The 27,258-nt window shown below is 49.1% G+C and overlaps 1 protein-coding gene across 1 annotated transcript in view; it reads right to left on the reverse strand.

Annotated features, from left to right (window-relative positions):
• Nucleotides 1–27,258, reverse strand: part of SHROOM3 (shroom family member 3) — a 69,633-nt gene that overhangs the window by 16,768 nt on the left and 25,607 nt on the right. Inside the window, exons 2-3 of the mRNA XM_036381593.2 lie at nt 9,149–9,277; nt 1,601–1,732 (exon numbers count right to left, since the gene is read on the reverse strand). Coding sequence (XP_036237486.1) covers nt 1,601–1,659 — 59 coding nt within the window. The 5' untranslated portion in view covers nt 1,660–1,732; nt 9,149–9,277. The remainder of the gene's footprint in view (nt 1–1,600; nt 1,733–9,148; nt 9,278–27,258) is intronic.

Here is a 27,258-nt window from a genome sequence, read left to right on the forward strand (position 1 = left end):
TGCAAGAAAACTAAGCTGACAAGAAGAGAAGAGATGTATGTGCCTGTGCCGGGAGGAAAGTGGGGTGCAACCATAGAAACAGTCTGAGAATTCCCAGGAAGTCTGCACTGCCACCTCTTCTTGTAGCTTAGCAGGTGCAGGTATACCTTGGCACTTCCTCTGAGGTGTCCAAAGAGGACTCATGGCCATCAGAAAAGTGATCAAAAAAGAAGGATATTCAGAGATCTTTCTATCCATGGGATGGGAGCTCTTTATGCCAGTCACAAGGGGATGTCACAAACTTCTGGCTAATTTCCCCTTCCAGATTTAAGCAAATACCCTGAAGACTGGAGAGGGTAGCCTGAGGATTTCACTTTTCTTCCCTCTCTTCCCAGCTTCCCTTCCTCAGGTATCACTTTCTCTAGTTCCCTGTGCAACGACATGTGCTGTCCTGGCAGAGCCACAGGGAAGCAGCAGGGAGGGACAGGCTGTGGCAGGGCAAGGCACAGAGCTGGAAGCTGGCTCCAGATCACATCCCAAACAAGTGACAGACCCAGGGGAGAAGGGTGCTAAGGATGAGGAAAGGCAGAAGGAAGCCTGCTCACAGCAGCTCTGCAGGGAGATGCAGAGGAACACGGGCAGGAAGAGATACGGCAAATCTCAGGACAGAACTGGTTTGCTCATTTAAATGCACCACTCTGTTTTGGATTCAAATAACCATCTCCCTGGCAATACCCAGCACAGCCCCAGCCAGCTGGCCACTAGATGTTCCCCATGCTCCTTCTCAAGCACCCGGGAGACAGAGCCACGCTGCCAAAGGCTCTGCCAGGAACTGCCTGGGAAGCAAAGCCCCTTGGTGGGAAAGGAGTATGCTCCAGCATGAGCTGTGCTGAGGCCACAGACCAACACACTTCATTTTCTGCAGCCATCTCCTCGCTTTCTTTAATGCTCTTTTTTCTCTTTCCTCTCCTCTGCCAAGGATCAGTCTAGCCAGTAGAAGAAAGTGATGTTTCAATCCCAGAGTCTATAATGGAGGGTTTCAGACCCTTCTGCCTCTCTGGGTAAAATCTTTCAAGGGCAGAATTTAAACTCGTTCTTCCTCAAGCTGCCCTGCACGTTCAGCTGTGATAGAGCTGATTCCTGCAGAAAGCCACTGCCAAACCAGGAAATCCGTCCCTGAACTCCTCACCCTGGGAGCACTCTTGCTGATGCACTGTTGGCTGCTCTGTCACACTGACAGCTTCTGCCACTTACACCCTTTTCTTCCTTTTTGTTCAATAGGCCAATTTAGACTTTGGATTTCTTTTCCTTTGCTGGGAAAACAACCATGCTGTGTTTCTATATGGGAGATCATCCACAGAGAGCTCTACCACCATCCTGGCAGTGGGCTCCCATCTTTGTAGGAAGGGGGACTTCCTAGCTGCTAATCACCCCACAGAGCACTTACAGGAGGAAAACAAAGCCACTTTATCTGGGAAACCAAACAGGAACTGAAGCCTTCCCAACTCTGATCTGAACCCTGGCTGTGTATAAACCTGTCCAGCTCTATGGAGGTGACTGGTACCATTTTCCCACTACACCTTTGCTCCCTCCCTTCTCTCCCCAGCTGTGCAGTACTTACCTGGAGTGGTAGGACTGATGCCAAGGGGTGCCAAGCGTACCCTGAGATATTTGCATCATGCTGGGATCGGGCTGGTTCTCTGCGAGTTTGCTGGAATGCCAGGAGTGAGGTCGGCCTGGAGTTTCACTCCGCCTAGGTGAGAGCAGAAGGGGTTTGCACATCAGCAACAGGCCAGCTCTCCCCAGGAAGATGGATGTGAACTTAACACCACCATTTAAAACTGCTTGTGCTCATTTGTGCTTCCCTGCTGTGTTTCTGTCCATTCCAAGCAAGTCCCACAGTAACCACGTGTGAATGTCCCTACATTCCCACAACAGCTCCCTCTCTGGGATTTGCACAAGTCACTGAATGCCATGAGGGGGTGGAAGCCTGCAAAGGGACTTTTGATCTCTCCTCGGGGCTGCTAAAAATGCAGGATGAGACGTGACAACCAAGTGCCAGCAATGTGTGTCCCTCACATCCACCCTGAGCAGACAGCTGTCCCCGGGGTGTGTCCCCAGGCGTGGCACTGGCACAGCTGCCCTTTGGTGCCTTCAGTCATCAGCACCAAGGCCGGTGTCTGTTAGCCCTGAGGGAAAAAAAACCCCACTGACACCTTATTTAAAGCACAGAGTGGTGCAATGGAAAGTCAAAGCAAGGGATTAGGGATTGAGTCCCCTGAAGAGGCCACACAGACTCTCCTTTGCCCCAGCCTTTGGGCTTGTTCTTAATCCTCCTGCTGCTTTCCATGAGGGATGTCTCCCCTGCTCTAGCACTCCTTTCCACAGTTTCCCACTCTCTCCCTGGGAAAGTGAGGAGCAGCCCTGGACCTGTGTCCTACTGACATGTGACCGCTTGCAGGACAATTCCGACTAAATAAATGCAAGAGGAGGATATGACACATCGTTAGTCTTTGTCTCACTGAAAAGTCCACAGCACAGCATGTCCTGAACGCATCAGTACACAGATTAAAATGCCCTTGGCACACAGACACTGAGAGCACTGCCTAAGATTGGTAAAAGGAACAGTACAGGAAAGTGCAAAAAGTTAAAAATGCTTTTTAGGGTCAAGTCCTTTCCTAGTATCAGTTAACATCAGCACCTGCTGATGTTGGACAGCATGGAAAAGCACAGGTAGAGAGTGAGAGGCAGAGCCATTTCTCCAGCATTTCTTCCATACAGATTTTATAAGTGCTGGGTTTTTCCTCATTGTCTGCTAAAAGAAGGAAGAAAAAGGGACATGCTTTTCTCTTTAACGTCTGTTGTTGCAGGATTGTCTTAAGGGAAACTGGACTGGAGGTCTGCAAAGGACAAGCTGAACCCAAAACCACTTTACCTTTACGTGTGTAGGTGTGTTTAAGACAGAGCTCTTCTGCTAAGCTCCTTGCCCAGAAAACAAAGAACCTGGACACTGCCAGATGGGAAGTTGACAAAACTGTTTATTAAGAATAACTCACATTCTTACCTTTTCCTCTGCAGACATTTAAAGACTGTAAATACTTTAGTGGAGTACAAGCCATCAGCACCAGTTTTTTGCTTGGGAAAATGAATGATCCTGTGCAAGGCAGGTCAGCAGAAACAGTGAGGGAGCTGTGTAGCCAATCATCTGAGCCACAGGTATTTTAACTCTTTTGTCTGATATCCTTGTAATAATACCACATGTGCACAGCTGTGAATTTTAATCACAAGACACATGGTACCAGCTTAGCAGCTCTGTGTGGGATAACCTTGCACTGTTTCCACACCTACCCTGTCTTGGAAATGTGACAGATCCTGACTGATCCCAGACAAACTGACGGAGTGATACAACCTGCAAATGCAGCAGCTAATGCTGGACTTGAATGAAGACAAAAAATAATTAGATCTTTAACTGGTATTACTTTGGGGCAGCTAAGTTGCCTGCAACAAAACCAGGAGCAACAGGTGACACTTTGGCACAGGAGGCTGTAGGATCTAAAACTGCAGAATTATAATAATAATAATAACAACAATAACAAACCAACCTCATCACCTTATCTTTTACATATTCTGTACTGTACTTGTGAATGTGTCTGGACAGCCTTACTACTGAAAAATTATCCTCTTCAAATAACAGACTAAGTGATCCCTGTGTTGTAAATGCCAAGGCTGGAAAAGGAGACTCCTGGTTCCTCATGGATACTTGCAGTAATCAGATAACCTGGGCATCCAAGTCAGGTTGGCATCATGACAAGTGCCTGGGAGCAAGATACCTGGAGAAGGCAGTGGGATGTGATGCAAGGCTGGCATCCGAATGGAGCTGTAACCCAGGCTACAGACCAGGTACTGCCAGCTCACACTGAAGACTGGAAAGTCAAAGGGAAAGGGATAGTTTTTCATCTCATCCAGCTGCTGCCATCTGGGAGCTCCCCGTTGCTATGCTGGCCCCAGTGTTTGCAGATGGAAACACACCCAGGCCAGCAGAGGCTCCTCAGTGGCAGTCTGGCACACTGGGAGCAGTCTGGGCTGCAGGGACCACATCCACATCTCTGAGGCCCTTCCCAGGAACAGCTCTGCAGCTCATTCTTATTAGCAGGAGCTGAGTGTGCTCTTCTTTCTAATCTCTGGAGATTATCTTTATATTGCATGCAAAACAGGAATGGAACTTTACAGAGACACTTTGGCACTAACTCTACAGATGAATCAGCATATGAGGCTTTCTTCAGAGTCTAACTGAAAGGTTATCTTCTCCTCAAGGTCACAAACTAAGAACATCCAGGAGAGAGTAGTCAGTCTGACTGCTGTTCTTCACGTACTGTTCCTTGCCACTTCTGGAGTACACATACAACCTGAGTGCTCTGCAGGTTCAAAAGTACCTCAAGCCCAGCATCCTTCAGGAGGTGCAGTCCATCTTCAACCAGAGCTAACAACCCAGCTTCTTCAAATTGCCATTTGCATTTTTTCCACATCCTTAGAAAGCTAATAAGTGAAAGCCAGAGAGGGATGTTGTGGCTGATTAAGCAGCCACTCAGGGTCATCAGTGCTCCAATAAACTGATCTTTTTCTACTCCCACACAGCTCCTGGGGAGTTGTTTTCACCATTCTCACATCCATCAGAAACATCATCCAGGTGGCTAAAAAGAGAGAACTGTGAACAATGCTTCTTGTGCCACTGACCTTGTGGTCATTTTTCTCTGTCCCCACAAGCTCCAAACCCTTCCTCAGCAGACACAAGGAATGCTGAAATAAAGACTGCAAAACTTTTCAAGGAAAGCAGAATCTACCTGCAGATCCAGGCAGGAGCAGAGGTCACCAGGACACACCTCCATGACCTGAGGGCATGGCTCTGACTAGCAGCTGGTGTTCCTGTGTCCAGAGAAGATGGGATGGGGCAGAGAAGAGAGAAGGTCACTCTGCCATCACTTACAACTACAATCCCCATGGATGTGCTTCCCCCAGCAGCCCTGCAGCCAGCTGGCTGTGTGGGAGGTTGCTGGAGCTGGAAGGGATGGGCATGGCTGGAAGGGAACAGCCATGGCCTAGCCTATCACGTGGGAAGATGGGAAGGGATGGGGGCCCTGCAGCACAGACCCTCCTCCTGCAGGGGAAATGAAAGATTTGGATGCAAGTGCAGAGCTGGTGCCTCCTGGATCTGATCCCAGGCACTGAGTCACAAGTGAGAAAGCCAAGAGGGCAGCTGCCCATCCTTACCACGTCATCCTCACAGCAGTTGAGATTTCAAGCTGGTGATAATTCTAACCTAACAAAACCCACGTGGCAGGGGCACTACATCCTGAGCCATATCCTGTACATGCAGCAGCAGGATCTTTGTACATGGAGAGATCCTGATCCCAGCAATTCACCTGTACCCTCCTTCCAGGATGAGTGTGCACCTGCACCAACAGAAAGCAGAACAACCATCTGATTTCCCACGGGGACAGACCTGTCTCCAAGACAGACACTGCTAAAGGAGCGGGAGCATGACAAAGAGATGTTTTCCAGACATCCAAACGTGGCTGCAGCCTCTCTGTCCATCTATTAGGCAGGAGATGAAGGAAAAAGTAAAGCACTCAGAAGCCTATTAGGATTTCCACAGAGCGAGGCCACAATCTACTCAAAGCAACGTCGCTCTTAATTAAGGTTCAGTCATGGTTCTAAAAATAAGCAGAACAGACGAGGCCAATTAGAAAGGAGTCGGACCAGAATGGCATCAGCTTGGTTCGTCTTTCACTAAATCTCTCTTTTTAGGCTCACTGAGCCCTTCTGGTAAATTCTGGGGCAGAAAGGATGTGGAGTGAGCTCTGTCCCTTCACAATTTTGACTAAAATAAGGAAGACTCATTAGAAAGACCTGAAGCCTATGAAATGTTATTTCACACCATGGATCTTGGCCAATAGTGTCTCCTCATCTATAGGGGAAAGGGAGAATCACGCCCACACTGCCCACCCCTTAATGCTCAGATGAAAACTTTCCCTAAGTAAAAAACACATGAAAAACCCTTCACTTGAGAGCAGCTGGGTGAAATGTGTCAATATTCTCAATATTCTCATACGAGGACACAACCTGCTTTTCCACAAAATGTTCATTTTGCAGCTCCTGTGCCTGTGTGGTGTTTCCAGCTGACACGTCAGACACCATTTGTTTTTCCCCTTTGACAAACATCACTGAGGATGTCTGGGCTGCATCAGACCATGCCCTGGGTGCCATCTGGGAACTGGGAGACAGGTACCAATCTCCCTGAAATCTCTGAAGAAGGGAATCAGAAGTTTTTGCTCAGAATTTCTACCATTACCATCACGAACTCTTTGGGAAAAAACTCCCCACCATACCACTGGGGAGAAAATCCCTGTATGGAAGCAGAGATGACAACCATGTGGATCTAGAGACAGATTTTTTCCTGATGGCTTTTCCTGACTGAAGTGCCCTCAGGCACAGGCTGCAGATGGAAGTGCTAGGATCACTCAGAGGTGATGGCAGCTGCGAGCAACGGGCGCTCCTTCCTTGAACTTAGGAACAGTCAAACATTGTAATTAATGATTATTGGTCCTGCAAGTCACACCTCTGTATTATCACATATCTCTGGGAACCCCCACACTGTCTTATCCAAGAAAGAGGCATTTATCTAGTGTCCAGCAAAGGAAACAAAGAGCGAGGGGCTGGCAGCCAGGCTGTGCGCTGCAGCTCCATCTTCCCTTCACCCCGGTGCAGGGTTGACAGGCAATATTTAGATTGAGGACTTTTCCCTACACAAAGAAAGGGTCCCACTGGCATTCCCTGATACTAACCAGACACAGGCTTCAACAGGAACAGAGGTGATGTACACAAACCTCACTCTTCCTGATTACTGAGTTCAAGGACTCTGTCGTACCGGGATCTTCTGACAGCTTTCTATTTTGAAGGCAGCATTATCAAGCAACAGACTGAGTTTGATTTAAATTTCAAAACGAGGAGTATTTCAGATCTCTATTTTAAGAAGTGCTTGCCACCAAGATAGTCCATTTCTCACAGGACTGCAGCTTGGACATGGAGAAGCCAGGAGAGCCTTCAGCCTGGTACCTAGACCATGCATACAATGAGGAGCAGGGGAGCACTGGGTTAAAGAATCTCTGCAACTTTCTTCTTTCTGTAATTTTACTCTGTTTCCTTTACTGGAAAAAGAGGAAGAAAGAACAGACATGGAAAAGAAGCAGCTAACTGACTTACAGTCTTTGAGGAGGATCCTATTATTCCCCGTCTTCTGCAGGGATTCACATTATCTCTCCCAGAGCAAGGGTGGAAAATCCTAATAGCCAGAGCCTGCAGTGGCTTCCCTGCCCAGAGCTCTTCAGAGCTGCACTGATTTATCCAGACTGATAAACCGGCCCCACAGGCTCAATTCAATTAATTTTTTCTCATTCTTCTCCAGTCAGTAAATTAGTTAAAAAGACAGAAACCCAAGCATAGCTTAGATTCTTTCACCACCCCATATCCAACACACAGCAACTTGCAACAGGAGAGACTTGGAAACAATGGAAGGAATGTGTTTTCAGTGCTTAGGAGGAGCTGGGTGGCTGGCAGCAGGAACCCTGCCCCGTGAGCCTGATTATCCAAACAGAACGTGGACAATGAGGCTGGGCAGGTAACCAAGGGGATCTGCAGGGCAAGCCTCCAGGCAGCAGCTGGGCTCTCCCCTGAGCCAGAGGGCTACAAATCACAGGCAGTGCTCATGGGCTCCACATCCAAGTGTGGGCTCCACATCCAAATGCTCGTGGAGGAGCCATAAATGGGACAGAAGCAGCAGGGCCTTCAGGAGGTTGTGTGGAGGTAGTTCCACACAGCTGGGGGGTAACAGGGTGAGTCAAATGTGCCAGGGAATTGCACCCATTGCCTGGGCCAAAGCAAAGGCTGCTGAGTCTCAAACACCCTCCCACAGGCACATTCTTATACATTAGAGCAGCTTCCTGTCTGTAACTAAAGCTCCAGCCAGGGTCAAACTGAGATGTGCAGCCACAGCTTCCAGTGCTCCTGGAAAAGTAAAGTTAAACACTGGGCTCTGCACCCAAAGGCAAATTTATCAAAGTGAAATGCTAAACTTTGGAGCTTCTGTGAAGATCTGGTACTAAATTGTTGGGCAAGAAGGATTTACAGAGGGCATATGGTGAATGACTCATTGTTATAGGGAGGTGGTGGATGTAGGGGAGCTCCTTTCCCAAATTCCCTGTGGGTGACATAACCTGGGGAAATGCAGAGTCCCACTCCTCAAAGATGAACCTCTCCTCAACAAAATCAGCTTGAGGAGATATTTCAGCCTTTAAAATCTGCTCCATCCAAGGCTGGGCAGGGTCAGCATCCATGACTGCCTACAGTGGCCAGAAGCTGAAGCACCTCCACTAAGGTCAGGGAGGTTGCTCCAGAGATGCATCCTTGCTGATAAAATCAGAATGTGGAATTCCCTTCTCAGCTGCTCACTCACAGGCACTGGGCCACATTTCCACCAGCTCCAGGAAGTCAGTGTAGCTTCTTGACTTCAAATAAGCCAAGGTCTGACCCAAATGCAATGTTGCAAATAAAAGCCACTGTTTCCACTTCACAGTACAAATCTCACAAGACTGAGACACAAAAATCTATGAAGTCACCCAGATTACAGCTGACTGATGTAAGAGGCTCTTCTGATGCCAGCAAAAGCTCTGCCTGAGTAAATGCTGTAGGACTTGGTTCTAAACTGCATGGCCAAAGGAGGGGAGTCAGGCTCGGCCACAGTACCAGCCAATCCAGAGCAGTTCAGCAAAGTGATTTCTGAATACATTTAATCGTTCTAAGATGCAGACGGGTGCTCAAAAGTCATGAATGCCAAACTCCCACTAAACCACCCAGACTCTTGAAGAAGCCAGGTGATTTTGGAATGCCAGGCACCTGAAGTTGGGAAGTCAGAGAAGACTAACACCACTTGTGTGGAGATATTTGGGTTCAGCATTTCTGATGACCTTTACCAGCATTGACAAAAGCTTCTAAGGAGAAATTTCAGCACTCCTTCCCCGTGAGTGCCCCTCAGGCACACAGGCAGCCAAAGCAGTAACTGTTTTCCACCCTGTCTTTGCAGAGGCTTCAGGGACACACACAAACACATTCTCACCTGGTCTTCAGCCGTAACTTGACTCCTGCTGCCCACGTGGCTTTGCCGGGCTGGAAGTCAGTGGTCACACAGTCCGGGCTGAGCGGGTTGGGAGACAGCTCTGAGCATCCCTGTGCTGCATGGGTGTCCCTGCCAAAGGAAAGCAAGGACAGGTAAACACCAGCACGCAAAACCTCAGCCCTTAGCCAACAGGATTTTAGGAAAGAGGGCAATGCACAGACCCAGAGGGCAAGGCAGGGGCATCAGGTCATGTGTGTCCTTGTTTTTCTCTACTCTGGGCAATGCTTGGCTCTGTGAGTGTCCCTCAAGAGTGTTTTGGAGGAGCTGACCAATCCCACGACACACAGGAGTGAGATTAGCTCAGTACACAGGGCACAGAACTCATTATCCTGCAGCTGCATTTGGGGACACTAAATCCCCAGGTGTGGAGTTCACGGGTTCTACTGTGGGATATGCTTTTTCCACACGTAACCACCTTATGAGAGCTCAGGGATTGCTCTGAACACACAAGAGAAAAGCCAAGAGAAAGTTCCACACAGTGAGAGGGAGAAAGACAAACCTGTCCTACACCTCTGCTGATATTTCCACCAAGTCAGCAAACACATATTTACCCCGGTCCAAGTCACAAAAACACAATGTAACCATTGCTTCAGCTCCTTCCTTTCCCCTGGAAGGCTCCACTATTCTTACTTGCTCCAATTTTGAGCCCTGAAGTGCAGAAAGGATTTGAGATTTCTGCTCAATGAGCCCTCATGCCGAATAAAAGCGGGGCTGAAAAGCTCCCTGCGCCTCTCCCTGCCCGCGGCAGGCCTGGCCCGGCATAAGCTGCAATTGCCTCTCGTTGTGTGCTGAGCCCACATACCGGCATCTGTGGCTTTGGATAGCTGAGATGGCTTGGATGCCATTCCGGTGAGAGCCCGGCCGTCTTTGTGTCCGGCCGGGTCCTCCCCCGCGCTCCCTGCCCGCGCCCCCACGTGCCAGGCAGGAATGTTAAGCTTCCCATTACGGATGAGATACAGCGGGGAAGCGTAGCAGCACTTTCACCTACATTAGGGAAAGCGACTCGTCAGGAACGGCCTTTTGTTGCTCACCTTGCTCATTTTCATCCAATTTTTACAGCAAATCCTGCCTTAGCTGCCTTTTCTTTCCATGTGCCAAATCCTGTCCTGCTTTGTCTCTGCCACTCCTCTCCTCTGAGATGATGTCAAGTCTCTGATCAAACTTGAAAGTTTCCCTTCCCTGCTCCCATTCCAGCCTCACTGTACACCAGGAGCACGATCTCTTTTCCTGCAGCCCTGGAAGTGCCAATATCCTTAAATGCTGTATTTCTCTTAGCTCACCAAGCTTACCATGAAAAATTACCAATTTCCAGAGGAGATTTCACTGCAAGACAAGGAAAGGACAGAAGGCCTGCGACAGATGAGGATTTAAAAGATTGCATATAAATTATTTATCCATACAAACAGGTCTACAGTTTCGTGAGCAAAATATATTCACAGCTTCAGCATTTGGAGGACAGAGCCCTGTCCTTCCCTGCTTGTCTCCTGGAGAGCAGAGTTTGGCTGTGCCAGGCCACACCACAGCAGTGGGCAAAGCTGCTCACACCTTCCGTGCAGTCAGCTGTCTCTGAGGGAGCCAGGGACAATGTGTAGGGCTGGGAAACTGCCCCTGGGCCAAGAGAAGAGTCATCAAGAGCCTGAAGAACTGATGGAAAGGAGTAGTAAGTGCCTACAGCTCCCCGGGCACCACAGCCTAGTGATCTTTCAGCACTTGGACTCTTTTTTTTTTTTTTTTTTCTTTTAAGAGAAAGCAGCTTTTGAAGGATGCTAAGAAAGCAAGAGACACCACAGACCCTATATTCTGCTGTGTGTGAGCAGAGCTTTCTGAAGTGCCTTCCAAGTGCTCTCACAGGGACCAGCCCAGCCTGACCCTCCAGGGGGCAGCCCTGAGCAGAGGGAGGGAAGAGAGGCAGCTTGGGTGTTCCCCCTCACAGGAGCAACCCCTGCTTCCAGCATGCATAACTTTGGGCTTTACCTCACAGAGACAGAGACACCTTAATTAGTGTCTCCATGGGCTCCAGAGGTGCTGGTGCAGGAACAAGGAAATCAACAGAGTTTTTCCCCAGCCTCTTTGAAAACTGTAATTGCAGAGCTCTGTGGTGCATGCCAGGCTCAGTAAGACACTGCAAACTAATCATCCACTCTAGAAATAGCAATCAGGCCCAGTTGGGAACACAAGAGATGAGGATCCTTCCACCTGGGAAGCACATCCACCTCAGGGCCAGAGTACAGCCAGAGGGATGGTCCCCATGCAGGGGGGTCCCTGTGACAGCAGGGCAGGGAGAAGAGCTGAGGCCAGCCAGGGCTGCAGAGCTGGACACCTCCCCATACAGGACCCCAAGCCCACACCTGTCCTGCCCTTGCAGCCTTCTGCCTCACCTGGCTGCTTAGCCCAGAGCATTTGCTATGGCATTCCTAAGTAAGGCAGCTCAGTCTAACAACCAGGAGGGTGCTAATCTCTGTAAAGACACTTCTTCCACCATTACATGGAGACAGCCACTCTTGTGCAAAGCTGTTGGGGGCCTACCTTTCCTCTTGGCTGTCCTCACACCTTCTTCTTAAAGTGGCCCTTCTCTGAAAGCTCCAGCTGCCCTGGGACAGCTCTCCAGCTCCCTGTGGCAGCACCCAGCCCAATGGGATGCTCTTAAAGCCTGAGGCTGCATTTTATTTTGGGATGTTCAAAGGGCCTCACAATTCCACAGCTAAAAAGTATCCCTGGCAAGGAGGGGCCAGCAGTTGTTCCTTTTGTTATCATGCTGTTTCTAAAGCTCTCAAGTGGGAGACTGGAAACCCAGCAAACACAGTCTATTTAAAACTCCTTTACCTCCCACCTGAGGCTGGCAGCTGCCTCTGAAATCTTTCATTTTCTGCAAAGTTCGTGTTTAATTATGAATTGTTATTTATACTTGCTGCTTCCATGGTGCCTTTGGTATTTAATACCACACATGTCCATGAGAACACTCTGCTCAGCTTTTCCCTCATTTAAAAATATGGCCTGCTTGGATTTTTTCCTTGCTCCTTGCTTGACAGTGAAAGAATACAGTGCTAGAGATTAAGGGCTTTTTTCAAGGAAAACTCCTTCAGAAGTTTCAGTGCCCCCTCCAGAAGAGAGGCAGCACCTCCTGACCCCACATCCATCTCTCCCCACACAGCCAGCACAGCCTTTCCACAGCAGGCATCTGTGAAACTCTCCCTCCTTTTCACCACCTTCCTCAGAGCTCTTCAAGAACACATGGGTGGCCTTATTTTATATTAATCAACTCCCCATATGACTGGTTTGCCAGTTGCTGTCATTGGATGTCTCCTGAGCTGCCACAGTCCTTGCAGAACTCGGTTGCTGTTTTGGGGAGATCCTTTGCCTCTGAGCCGGGCTGACTCTGAGCTCCTCTGGCCCCTTATCTGCTTCCCATGCTGACCTCCTGTTACCTGCATGCTTGGAACGTTTCACAGTACTTATCTTAACCTTTGGGGCTCCTGGCTCTTCCTCCTCACTTTCTTCAGTCTTCCTTATCCTTATTTACAACCTTCACATTCCAGCACAGATCAGTTTTCTAAAGTCAGCCTGGACAGAAAGTGTGGGTGGGTGCCCCTGCCCAGCAGCTCTCCTGGCAATTATCTGAGTCTGCAGAGATCATATTCTTAATTAATTAAACCCCATGTTTCATAACAATAGCTCCCTGAGTAATGGCAGCAGCATAAATCACTGCTCTCACTGAGGAAATGATGCAGTGCAAGCTCAACTGCCTGGCTGTAATTCCCAGAGAGGAGACAGACTTTGCACAGGGAGGTGGCACAAACCCAACTTTGGAAGTTTTGTCTGCTCATAGCATTTATGTTCCAGGACAACAGTGTTACAGTTCTTCTGGCTGCACTACCACCCTGTACTCTTGGCTTAGCTGCCTGTAGTTCCAGGGATGAGTCCTAGGATATGCCTGTGGTGAGCCATAAGCAGCACCCGGAACTATGTGAAGAAATTATCTAATTTTTTAAAATTTTTCAGAATAGGTATATTTTATTGGTCCCTCCTCTTGGAGCCATGATTGCTGAGTTTAAGCCAACACCTGATTTGCTGCCACAGTAATAGATGACCTGAGTCCCAGAGGATCCAATCCCCAAATGTTAACAGGTTTAGTAATTTTTAGTATTTTGTTACCTCTAAATGCAGTGTTGTTCTGGAAAAGAGGATGGAGATTAAATTCTCATTTTTAAATCATTTGGGATGAACAGGAATATTTGTAACCAGTGACAGAATTAAAAGCCATCCTAGAAACATAGGTGGTTGCACAATGATGCTTCTGAAACTGAGATTAAAGCAAGGAACTCTTCTTCCAACTTCTACAGCTATTTGTAGGCATTTCCTGATATTCTTCCTTTTGTCTTAAATCAGAACCTAAGAGGAAACCCCCCTCCACTACAGAAACAGCCAACAGCACATCACAGACACAAAAATACAGAGAAGCACCAACAAAGCTGAACTGGGCTCCGACAGGCAGCATGGAGCCAGAGGGGTTAACGCTGCTGGTTTATCCTCACAGCACCCCAGGTTACACAATGTCACAGGGTAGCCTGAGATGCCCAGATCAGCCCAGTGACATAAGGAGAGCTGGGCAGCCTCACCTCTGGCTATCCTCATCACGCAGGCAAGCTCTCAGCAGCTGCCCAGCCGGAATTACAGCTCCTGGGAATGCAAACAGCACCTCCATGGCATTGCCCATCTATCTCCTGGCAAAGGACAATCCCTCCTGTCAGGAGGGGGTTGTAGAGCCGGGAGACAGCACACCTATCCCAGGCACCCACCTTGGCTGTCGCTGTCCTGCTTGGCAGATCCTCCCGCTCCGACTGGAGTGAAAAGACTGGAGTGCTGACGTATTTCTTATTTTGTTACCTCCTGTGGCTGGCCCAGAAATAGCCTGTAATCCACATCTCTGTCACGCTCCCAGAATCTCCTTGAGCTGCACTGCAAGTGTCCCTGTGTCACAGCACAAAGGCCCAGGTGCTCTCCTGCTAGCAGCAAGGCCTGCACAGGTTTGTTACTCTGCTCACAGGACCCCCAAGCCACACCAAGACCAGGAGAAAATGTGTGGACAAAATTTACCATGAAAAAAAATTTATAAATCGCACCAAAACCTCTCACACTAATAACCTGTAAAACCTTTGCCAGAAAAAGTGTCAGTCCTTGGGTAAAAGCTCTAGCTTGTGACTAACAATATTCACCTGAGATGGGGAACAGCCAGGTTTAACTCCACAGTCTTAATTAGGCACATGAGGAATTCAAGACTGGTTCATGAATCCAAAACGCAACAGACTCCACCTGTGTAACTCCTGGAAGCATATTTTCACCATAAGCAGAGCAAGACTGCTCTCAAATCTCAGTAAGGCTCACTGAGCACATGAACCTTGGGACTGAATTAGGCATTCTTCCCTGAGATCTGCAGCAAGTCCAAGTTCTCAGGTAGAAACAATAATATCCATGTCTAGGATTCAGATGTGTCAGTAAAACCCAGAGAAAAAAACCCACACCACCCAAACCCATTCACAGTGCTGCTGGCTGCTGCTTCTAAGAAACAGGACTACTTAATGCACATTTTCTTTACACATCACAAGCACATCTATCCTGATATCTGGTAAGACAGGATTACTAGAGCTGATCTTTGTGCCACAAGCCAACCCAAAAGGGAAAATAATTTTCCCAGGAACAGTGCAGAGGGGCTTGTGCTTTTCTACCTGCACAAGCCATTGTTTGAAGGCAAATTAAAGAAATCACAGGATGGTGAATTTTAGATGGATACATCCCCCCATTCAGGCACCCATCACTCTCAGTCTTATGGCTCCTACTGGAGATTCTGAGTATGCAGAATTTCAGGGCAAAGCAAGAAAGGCTGAGAAGTCACCTGGAATTAATTCAGACTCACAGCTTTCCTTCTCAGAGGGCTCTTCACTCAGGCAACTCTAACTTAAACAACCTCAATGAGCGCTGACCTTCAGGGCCACCGAGAAAAAATTCTGGAGAAAGGAGACCACTTTTCCCCTGTGCAAGCTGTCTAGTCCTACTTGTCCAGCATTTTTCTGGCTTCCCCTTTTCTTTGGGAGTGGATGGATTTTAGTTGACCTGACCTCAATCCCACAATCTGGCCAAGCTGTGTTTGCACAGCCCCACACAAACCAGCTGCTCCGGCATCATACCTGTTTGCAAGCACAGAGCTGAAAGGAGCCCTGGCATTCATCTGGGCTCCTCACTTCACTGGCCAAGGGATCTTTGAGAAAATGAACTCCTCCTTTGTCTGGGAGAGAGCCCTAATCCCCGTTTTGCCCTGGAGGATTACTGGGTACTTAGAAAGGCACTCACATGCACATTTTTGGTTCGTGCCAGCTGCATTTAGGCCCACAATATGCAGCGTTCCCTTTGGTCTTTAGCTTTGACAATAAGCATTCCACTGCACCCAGACCTCGACCCAGAGACTGCCACCCTTTTCCAGGCACCCTAAATCCACGCTTTCTCAATTGGGAGCCTTCCCTGTTTTGCATGAGAACTTGGCCCTGGGAGGTAGCTGGGCATGGAGCCCTGGAGCCCACAGTCCTTTCTTGTGCTGCCCAGCCGGCTTGGAGCGCTGCACAGCTCCCTGCACAGCCCTGCCAAAACCACCTGGATCCTGGCTGGAAGAAACAACCTGGTGGCTCAGGATTTAGCTTTTATCCCTAGTGAATTCCTGGCTTTTTGTATTAGTGGTGTATGGTTAGACTCTGTCACAGCTTGCTGTTTGTGCCCCAGTAGCACCCAGGCGGCCTGTTCCCAAAGTGTGCTCTGTGCAGCTCTGGCCCGCATCTTCCAAGGACTGTGGCTTCATTCCCTGAAGTTCTAATCTGGGATCAAGTTCAATGGAAGCAAATTACTCTAAAGCAGTACTGACTTGAGCAGCACTTGTCCTGCTCAGGGGAGATCTCACCTTCTCAGGAGGAGACAATTGAGAGGTGAGAACTGTCCTGGTCTGTCAAAAGAGTGCTGTGTGATCCATCCTGCACCCCCACCTCTACCTGCACCTTGTGCTCAGAGAACTTTAACCCTCTTAAAAACACATCTACCTATTTATTGTGTCAAGACAGGAGTAAAACCACAGAGAAATGACAGTTTCATTCTTTTCTACCCCACAACTAACAGGACTATCCTATAAACTTGCTCTCGACCATTACTGAGCACCTCTTGAGGTTTTCCAGAGATGCCTCTGGGGACATTGCAGGATTAGCTTGGGGAATCAGAGCATCCCCTCTCTTCACAGGCTGTTCAGGACCAGGAGGCTGTGAGATACAATCCTTCAGAGCTGGCCATAAAACAGTGGGATCAGCTCTCTCTGTGCATCAGATCTGTTGGGCAGAGGTGCCTGAGAGGAAGATGATGCACAGCAGTGCTCAGGCAAGCTGGAGGGTCTTTAACACACCTGTCCCTGTAAGGGCCACGGCCACCACACATAGCTAAATCAGCAGCCCGACAGCTTCTGGGGTATCCCCACACTGAATCATGTGGATCTAAAGTCCTTCTGATAAATTATAACATTTAACTTCTCTTACATTACACAGACTAAGCACAAGCTGGCTCTAAAGGACAAGTGTAAGTGAAACTAAAAATGTAACTGCAGCTCTCCTACTGTTGTAATTTTCTTGCAAGAGTTCTTTTGTCATTATATTGCAAAAGTTCCATATTGCTAGAGTTTTCTCTCAGTGATTTGTACTAACAGGAGTGACAATTGGAGCATCCCTTCAGAGGGGGCAGAAGAAAGCCTCGTACTCACATTTGTCACAGGCACAGTGGACATTCAGCACCAAGGATTCAGGTCTGCAGCAGCTGAGCTGTCTCTCAGCCCTCTCTAACCTGATTATCTGCAGTGCTTCCTGGTATTCCAGATTTTAATTGCAGTTACTGGACGGGTGGAGTGTGCAGATGTAAATCACCTTTGAAAGTGTAGCAATACCTAATCCTCAGAATATGAGCTACTCCTTTTGAGCTGCTTCTCCATCCCACAACCTCTTCCTGGACAAATTCCTGGGCACCTTACTCAACACAGCATTCCATTTACTTCCTGGGGATTTCAGCAGGAGATTTGCCCAAGTAAGAAGTGATGATAGATTGAGTAAAGAGATGAGGACTTGGCCAGCTCAGTGAGAGAGACCAAGGCAAGTGACAGAAATGCTGGCTGCTAAGCTAATAAATATCTGTTTGTCACTCCAAATATTTTTAGCATCTGCCAGTCTGGCAGAGATGAGCTTGGAAAAGGATGAGGACTGCAACCATGACAAGGAACATGAGATGAGGGAGGAATCCTTGGCTCCTCTCACTTGGTCCCATGCCTCTGTGCATCCCCATTGTTCTCACATAAACCCCGCAAAAGGGGCAGCTGGCCTTCCTGACTCCACTCCCCCCAGCAGGGAGCTATTTTAGCAGCATTAGGAGTCATCTGCCATCCTTCTGCTGAGGAGATACCACAAGCATCTTTCCTGTACACAGCCCTGGGTGTGGGACCTCTTCCATGTGCCCTGCCAGCAGGAAAACTCTTCTCCATCACCTTTGTCTACTGTGTTTTGGTCTGGTGATCCTGAGTCTGGTGATCCCAAATCTTGAAGCAAGATCTGAGGCTGGGTCTTGGGATGTTCTCTGCAAGCACTGCAGGGCTGGATGACCACCTGCAGAGGCTGTGGGAATCTCACCTGGATGAGATGGCTTCCCCAGTGATGCTGCCCTCCAGTACCACTGAGGTGAACCACTCCCAGCAAGAGTCAAGAGAAATTCCACTAGAGCTTAGCATATGGCTTTGACTTCCAGGGAGAAGTCTCAGATCCTCCTGGGTTTCCAGGAACATGAAGGTGCTGCTCTGTAGATGCAAAACCTTTCACAGCTCTTGGGAAACCCAAGAAAACCTCACTTAGCCTAAATGCCTATCAGCTTTTAATGGGACTTTCCTCACTTCAGACACATCTCAAAAATCCACCCAAACCCCTCTGAAACAGCATGGGCTGCATTTCCTTGGAGTGGATGCCCCCAAGCACATAAAGGAAGCAGCGAGGAGAGGAGCACCCACATCACTGCCAACTGGCACTCTGACCTGACCTTCACAGCACGTACAGGTTAACAAGACATCAAAAACTCTTCTTCCCCAGTGGCAACAGCAACACCCTCTGAAAGGAAGCCACACCTTTGCTAGGGACATGCAGTGATTTGGAGTGCCAGCCTGGAGATCTCTGCATACCAGCAGGAAAAGGGGAGCAACACACACCCCCACTCCCAGCCTCTCCTGTATGCAGCATATGTGGTGACACCATCATTACCAACACTCCTCCCAAAATGGAGGAGCCAGCCCCAAACACAAATCGAGCCACAAGTGCCAAACTCGTTTGGAGAGAAAGCAGCAAACCCAAATCCTATTAAGCAGCCATCAGTGTCAATATTTATTCCTCACAAAGCAGGGACGAGTGGCCTAATAAAAAGTGTCAGGCTGAGCCTGGTGAGAGGGAAGAGGAAGGGAATAGACAGATTTGGGGAAAGGACACAACATTAATCAGCATCACCCCTGCAAACTTTGACAAAAACAATGTAGTAAACTCAGTAACCACTTAGAAACTAAGCTCCCTTTTTGCTTCAACAGTGATAGCCCCCAGTTCCCAGCCTGGAGGTTTGGCAACCTTCACAACAGAGCCACTGGGCCCCATAAAACCTTTCCCTTTTAATCCACATCTCAACACACACCTCTCTCTGGCCTGGCTTAACCACTCTCTGTCCAGCACAGAGCAGATCCATAAGGTCTGGACTGCAGGGAATTAAGCACTCTAGCCAGTGCAGAGTGAGTGGGCTCCCAGGCAAACAATGTCTGCACAGGAAGACAAACAAATCAAACCATGATTTCACAAGGCAAACTCCTTGGCTGCCAGAGTCACTTCAAATATCCCAGCTTCTCCTTCTCCCTGCGGATCATTCCTGCCCCTGGGGACAGGAATCTATATGCCATTGACTTCTGCCTAGCCTGGATGGGAAAACACAGAATTGGACAAACCCACTCCAGGCACGATATTTCCATCAGGGCTGTAGCTGAGTTTTTAGAGCCATGCCTTACTATAGCACATATTTGCTCCCATCTACCCAGGGAAATTCAAGCTGCCATAGCATGATGAGGATGCAGCCATCATGCACAGGGTGTGGCCCTGTCCCCACTGTGACTGTACTGGCCACCAGCTATCAGCACGTACTTTGCTTAAATTAGGCTGAAATGGAGTCTGTCTCCAGCCTGGAGCCTGCCTGTAACTGCAAAGGAATCTGTGCCCTCTGCAGCACATGAGACAGGATCAGGTCACTGCTGGAGAGCACTTGGCCTGCCTATTTTTATTGTCCCCCTGAATACTTTTCTTCAACACCGTTCTGAGTTGCTGAAAGAATAGTAAAGATGAGATTTTTTTTTTTAAATAACAGACAGGCTGATAATCCATAGGAACCGTGTCCTTTTAACTTTTGGATATTTCTCAAATCTCTGCTCTTGTTGCCAGGCTGCTGAAGGCATTTTGAAGGCACAACACGATGTAATCTAATCAGGGTGAAGTGGGCTGGTTTCATTTCCATCAAATTCCTCTTTCAAAGGCATAAATTTACCCTTCTAATCCCAACCTCTAGATTTGAGCCAATACAGCAGTTACTGCTACATTAAAAACCCACCCAATCCCCTTCCCTCCAAACAACTGCTGACTGACATTCCTCATGCTTCTTTAAACCCAAGGACATTACCACTAATTTGAGCCCTGGTGCAACTGAAATGTAAAAGATTAGGGAAGTGGCTCTCATCTGAACAGAGGCAAGCATGCAGCAATGCAGCTCATCAAGGGTAGCCAAGCTTTTCATTCCACTTAAACTGGGGAACAACCTCCTAAATCATGGTTTCAAGCACACAGGTTTTCTTTTCCACTGACTGGAGCACCTGAGTGGTGTGCACCTTGAGATACTGAGAGTGGCTACAGCCTCATCCTGCTGACCACGAGCCATTCTCTACTCCCACACCCACTAAAGTCCAGCAGCTTGCCAGCGCCATCCACAGTCACTCTGGGCCTGAACAAATGTTAGCCAAGTGGGAATCACACAGGGCATTATAAAACACCCTGTTTGATGTCATATCCTCCTGATTTATTTACTTACACTGCTGCTGGGTGAAGAAGCTCAGGGATGGGATGGACCAGGCTCCACCATGCCAGCTGCTCTGCAAACACCAAGTGAAGGATGGTTGCTCACCCAGAGGGCTGACCATTAAAGCAGGGTCCACCCTAACTAAACAAAGGCAGGAAGGATGTTCTCCCCATCACTGCTCTTCCCTCAGCAGCATTCCCAAGTCCATCTGCTCAGCGATGCCAGCTGCATCCTCCTGCTAGAGCCCAGCTTTCCTCCCATTGCTGCCAAGACCTGGGATACTCAGTACAGGGAGAAAAGCTCTAAATCACCCTGCTTTTATTCTCATAAAAAATCTGTTCAGGCCTACTGAACACAGGGGCATTTGTGGAGGCCCCTGGCTGCTGCAGAACCATCTCCCAGAGGCAGGGCTGCCACGTGCCACAGCAACAGCCCTCTCTGCAGAGCAATGCCAAATAGGCTACAGCTGGCCTGGTATGTCTTTATTGCGTTTTGAGCAATGTTTTACAGTTAAACCTCTGTCCTGCTGACCTCTGGAAGATAAGCCTCTGTGATTAATAAATGAACTTTCCTTAAAATTTACAGTAATCCTGATTTCAGTCGAACTGAACTTCCCTCTTCGATTAAAGAGCCAAAGGTGCCAAGCACCATTTAATGTGGGCCAACAAGCTCTCAATCCTCTAAATCCCCACATTATGGACGTGCAGAGCAGCCCTCCCTCTCCCAGCTGTAGGCTGGCCTGGACTTCACCTCTCTCACTCAAAGGAGTTTTAGTGCATTGATTTTTCCCTACTGTTGTTTCTTCTGGTGTCAAGGAAAATCTGGACAAGCACATTGTAGGAGCAGAGTCAGGTTGAGCAAACATAGTGAGCTGCTGAACCTCACCCCTCTCCTGAATGAGCTACAGGGGGGGCTCATGCTGGGATGAGAAATGAATGTGTTTTAATGGGTGCCACTGGTGGCATCCAACTAAATTTAAGGCTGGGTTTTTTAGGCAGAAGAACATACAGAGATCAGAGTTTAAAAGGCATTACTGCAGGGAATGAGAAAAGCAGACCTTTGGACCTTGTAGGCAGAAGAAGTAGGGGAGAAAGCTGGAGTGAAGGCAAATGAGGTCTGTGGGACACATTCCTCCCAAATTTACAAAGAAAAACTCTGGCTAATAGTGTTCAATTTGAATACAATTCTCTTCCTAGCCATTTTAAGGAGTCTGTGGGTCACTCCAACCAGGTGATAAAACTTCTCAGCTTTTGTCCCAGTATCTCGTTGCAAGGTGCCTGCCAGCAGAACTCCCTGCAGGAACACTACACTGCTTACTAAAAGATGTAACACAGTGAAAGTGCACACGAAACCTCCCGCTGCTCTGATGCCCGGCAACTGGCTCCAGAGAAAGAGCAGTAAAGGGACCCTCAAGCCCCGCAGCTCTTGCCCAGCTGCAGCCGACAGTGGATGATGCAGTCCCGGACGCGTCCGTGCACTCACAGCACAACGAGGGCGTTTAACTCGCACCTGGAAACCCCTCCGAGTAATGAGTTTCACATGCGGACAGGGGGGAGCGCGGCACGGCGAGGTCTCACCCTACACCACTTCCCTCCCCGACTGCTTCTTCCCAGCATCCAGAGGCGCCGAGAACATCGAACGAGAAAACAACAGTTTAAAGGGGAGGGGGCGGGCGCCCTTCCCCGGGAGACTCCGCCGGTGCCGGCCAAGCTGCGGGGCTGCCGCCTTTTGTTAGCCCGCCCTGCCCGGCATTCGGAGAAGGAGCGCGCTTGCCCCGCAGCCCAGGCAGCCCCCTCACGCCGGGTCTCGTCCATCCCCCCCGCCTCCACCATCCCGCTCCCCGTGCATCCATCTCCCCGCGCATCCATCTCCCCGCTCCCGGCCGCCGCAGCGCGGTCCGCACTCACCGTGCCCCGGGGCGCGGACGGCTCCGCGCCCACACTCGCGCCAGGCGAGGGCGCCGGAGCCCGGCAGCGCCTCCGGCCGCCCCCGGCAGGTGCCACGGCGGGCAGCCCGCCCCCGGTACCGCCCCGCACCGAGGGAGCCCCCCCGGCACGGCGGCTGCAGCCCGGAGCCCCCCGCAAGCTCCCCCATCCCGCCACAGCCCGGCCACCGCATCTGCATCCCCGCACCACCAGCGCCAACTCCACCTGAGCTCCCGCCCGCGTACAGACCTCAGAGAGCTGCGCTCCCTCCAAAGCCCGGCCGCTCTTCCCTGGTCCCTGAAAAAGTCCAGTCGCACCTTCCCATTTATCAGAGGCTGTTGCGGGTGTTTCCGCCTGCCCGCTGATGTCCTGCCTGGGGAGCGAGTGTCACGGACCACAGCAAAGCCACGTTGCTGCTGTGGTGGCTTTAACAGCGTCTGTTGTCACCTGCTAGGTTCGTTTCATACAGGACACTTAAGTGAAAGTGTATTAAATTAATTTTAAAACTACACACAGCTGAACTGTTGTGTCTCACAAAGGAAGATGACAGGTAGAGACAAGATAAATAAACCCTTTCCATTTCTTATATTGTTGTGAAAACTCAAGAAAACCCTTCATGCTGCACAATGATTTGTGTTACACACGGAAGGAGTTCAAGTTTCAAGTAAGAATTTGTACTCCTAATACCCTGCTTTCAGCTGGCACAAAACAAGCATGGTGCTATTACAGAGCCAAGCTGGTTTGTGCCTAGGAATTGAAGTGCCAGGTGCTCTGAAAGTCTTCCTGGCTGAGGACTGCAGGATTTCATTTTCCCTTTCCCAGTGGTGACAGATTTTGCAGGTGAAATGAAATCGGTTTCTGCTTTCCCACCCCGCCACTTGCCATCCTCCTTCCTGCCCTTGTGATGCCAAACACCTGCCTCTCCCTTTCTGCTCTGTACTCTCCTGGGTTTTTATCTGGGAGCTGTTTCCTCTCAAGGGGTGGCTCCATGTTCACCCCCGTTTTCTGGATTTGCACATGGATGCAAATACAGCACCTGGCCCTGTAACAATCCCTGAACTCAAACTCCTCTGCAAGCTGCTGGCAGCACCAGAGAGAGGTGCAGAATGAAGATGGCAAGTGGGAGAATGTGAGGGAAAGAAAATACCTTTAGAGGTAGCTAAATACCCCGAGAGGTGGCTGAAGGAGATGCTGGAAAAGTTGCTCTTCACAATATATCATAATGGATCTTTTATCCAGGAATATCCAAACATCACCCAAAAATATCCCTGTTTTATACAGAAAGAGACTGGTATTTTATAGAGTGAGGGAAAAGGATGTGATCTTATTGTGAGCAGGAAAGAATCCTACTCCCAACATGCTCTTCACAAGAGGCCTCCCTGAAGCCATTTGTTCACCTGCTGTTAAGCTACCACAACATGTTACAAAGATAATTTTACTTCTGTTTATATGTAACTTAATTCTGACCTAGTTTAAAATGGTTTTGCTTGGTCTCATTTGAAGTAAAACACTGAACAGGTACACCTGTGTGTCAGGTGAAATTATGCTCAGCCAGTGCTACTCTTCGTGTTGATGTCTCTCTGCCTACCTGCACACTCATAATCAGCAGCCCAAAATGTTTCATACTTCATCAGCTGCAGAAATCATAGTGATAAACCAGCGTGGGAGATGCAGAAAAGCACCAGAGGTGAGGTTACAAAGGCAGCGAGCATCACTTCTGATGAAACCTATCATGAGGAGGTGGCACCTCTCTCAGCAGATTAAGGGTCATTTCCTGGTTTTTTTCACTTGTGCTTCCTAGGGAGGATATTTTGTCTGTATAAAACCTGGGGTGGTGTCACACACCTGTCTTGCCATGGCTTTGAGCTCCCACACCTGGATTTCCACCGGGGACAACAACAGACCCCTCCCGTGCGCGTGTCTAAGGGGATGTGTCATCAGGATGGGTTAATAATTTCAACAGCTCCTGATCGCTGCCTTGTGACACAAAAGGGCAGGTTTGGGAAGCTGGATTAAGCAGCCTGGGAATAAGGATGACTCAGGTGGTGCCTGCCTTCCTGTCCACTTTGACAGCAAGAGGCCCTTTCTGATCCAAGCCGAGCACACCCATCACCCTGCTCAAGAGCTGATGTCTGCAGCCACCAGCCAGGGTGACCCTGCTGCCAACAGAGTCCCTCTGTGCAGATGTCACCCATTGGAGGCACGGCTTTTGCTATCACCTCTCCCAAAGGTATGATTTCTCCCCTCCCTGACTGGAAAGCTACTGGGAACACTGTATATTCCCACACCAGCATGTGCAGTGTATGTCACCTGCTCAAGATCATTCCATTAGGACCCAGAAGGGCCCACAATAATTTGCTCCGTAAATGACTCCAGATGGTTTTATTGATATTTTAAACATTTGAAGTGTACTTTGCATCTTGGCCAGCCATTGGCAAGATAGCGAGTGGCAAACAGGGTCACAGACGTTACCAGGCAAGAAAACAAAGTCCGGCTTTGGGATGAGATCATAAAAACCCATGAACGCTTGTCCTTCTGTGATAAAAACAACAACAAAAACATTACCACCATAGCATAAACCTGAGGCTCCCCATAACCTTGGACTATTTACTGAAGCTAAATAGCACTTAGGATAGCACAAGGACTCGCCCTGAGGCAGATGACAGGCAGCTAATCCGAGTGGGAATTCACTGGCAGGGATCACAACAAGTACATAGTGCTGACAAAACGAAACCTTCCGCACAGTCCCTGCTGCCCTGGAGCAGTGAGCACGGCCTCCCTTGCAGACTGATGGGGCGTGGGTCCAAACACCCACACGGTGCAGCTGAGCTGCTACAGGCAGTTCTGCCTGATGGCAGCCATGGCCCAGAGGTGCTCAGTGTTCACAGCTCACCTCCTGCCAGTGTCCTGGCTGCAATGTCACTGGCCCTACATAGCCAAACCCATCCCAGTCACACCTTGGCCTTTGTGCAATTCCCTCCTGATCCTGCTTCAACAGAAAAGTGTTTGTTTCCTGCTCAGGTGGAGATGTCCTGGATGGCATGTCCTGGATGGGACAGCACAGCTCAGCTCCCACTGAACTACCTCCAGAACTTTTTCCACCAGGACCAGCCTACATGGCCTTCAGTGCTTATTCTGGAAAGAAAAGCCCTTCCATACAAAAAAATGAAAGAATGTCTGTAACTAAGCAGGATTTCTCCACCGGGTGACTCTTGTGACACCAGTATTAAATATCATATCCTGCAAGGGGTAAGAACCAGAGGGCTGGTTTTAATTCTTTTTTTTTCTTCAGGATTTTGTTTCCTTACTTGGTGTTTGCTTCCGATGGCAGTTTAATCCTATCTAAGCACAAGAGCAGAGGTCATATAATCTCCCTCAACAATCGTGGGTCTTTGTAAGTTTTCCTCTGTCCTGCTGGTGTTCTCACCGCTTAGAAAATGGCTCTCCTTGGACTTAGAGAGCACCTGAAGAAATCAGAGCTGGACCCTGCAGTGCCCAGATGGATTCCTCACCTATCTCCGCCAGTTGCAGCAAGTTGCATTGGAAGCAGAGTGAATTATGGCAGAGTTGGTGTCAGGAAAGTGCAGTAAAGCCCTTGCCCATCTCCCTGCCCTTTCCCACCTGGATCAAAAGCATGCAGGTATTTTCACTTCAGCTCCCACATCACAGCCAACAGGCAGTGTACACACTGCTGCCATCAGCTCCATGGGCTGCCAGCTGGGCTGCAACAGGGACAGAGAGCCCACAAACTCTGTGTACACACCACCTCATGGCACTGCCTTTGTTTGCCTTTGGGAGTAGGGGAAGATCATGCCCTACGATCATGCATATCCACATCCCATCCTTTCCCAGAGATGACAGGAATAGCTCTGCTGTGAGGAACCAGAGGACTCAGATACTCATCCAAGAGTCCTTTCTCTTTTGCTTTTTTCCTAGTCACCACAAAAACTCCTCCAGTGTTCCTGCTCTCCAGCTGCCCGGTACTGGTACCGCCATGAACAGTGTGCTCCTGGGGGCATGGGATAACCAAGGAAGGTTTCTCCTTCCCAGTAAAATGAAGCTATGAGGGGGAGGAGCACTGCATGCCCACAGTGCTGGCTCTGGAAGAGTGCCCCTGGATCCTGTGCTCCCCCTCATCCCACACTTCACTGTTTTCCCAGCCTCTTGTTTCTGGCAACACGAGCTTCTGGACACAGGGCTGGGATATGGCTGGGTCACAGAGATGGAGAAAAGCTCTTATTTGAAGGATGAAAAGACGATGTGAAACAGCCCAAAGGAGCCCATGCTGTGGCTGTTCCTCGTGGCCCTGGCTTGCTGGGCACTGCAGATGCCAGGCTGCAGCACAGCAGGGCCCTTCCTGCATTTGCCCAGACAGCTGGTGTGAAATGTGAGACCCTTGTCACGTCTGCTGGGGGAGGAAGGGAAGGTGTGGGATGCACAGAGGAAATTGGGTTTTGACATAAACCATGGGCTGCATTGGAGAAGGATGATTTCCTTTGAGGAGTGTTTGCAGTGCTGACCTACCCACAGACCATGAAGAGTGAGAACACAGAGTGGCTGGAGCCAGGGCCATCAATCAGGGGGGAACAGAACTCCCAGGGAGGCTCTGGTTTTCCAAAACGTGCCCAGTCGCCTTTTAGTTTGGAAAACTTGAACCATGAGTTGTTCAGAGCCAGGTCTCTTTGAATCCAAGCCTGTAAAGCTGGGAGAAGTTTAGAGAAACTCCCTGTCTTGGCTTATCTCCAAGTCAAATTAACTCCTGGAAGGTGAGGAGGTGTTCAGATAAACATCAAATCTCTCTCTAATGGGTCAAGGCCATTTTTTCCCAGTGAACAAAAAGGATTTTTATTGGATCTCTCTTACACTGCATATCTCAGACTGAACTTAAGATAGCTGTGAAAAAAATTAAGAAATGAGGAAGTCCAAATCCTGCAGCAACAAATAAAACCCATTATTAAATTTCCTCATGAAGAC

This window comes from Molothrus ater, chromosome 4 (assembly GCF_012460135.2).
Source record: "Molothrus ater isolate BHLD 08-10-18 breed brown headed cowbird chromosome 4, BPBGC_Mater_1.1, whole genome shotgun sequence".
Classification (NCBI taxonomy): domain Eukaryota; kingdom Metazoa; phylum Chordata; class Aves; order Passeriformes; family Icteridae; genus Molothrus; species Molothrus ater.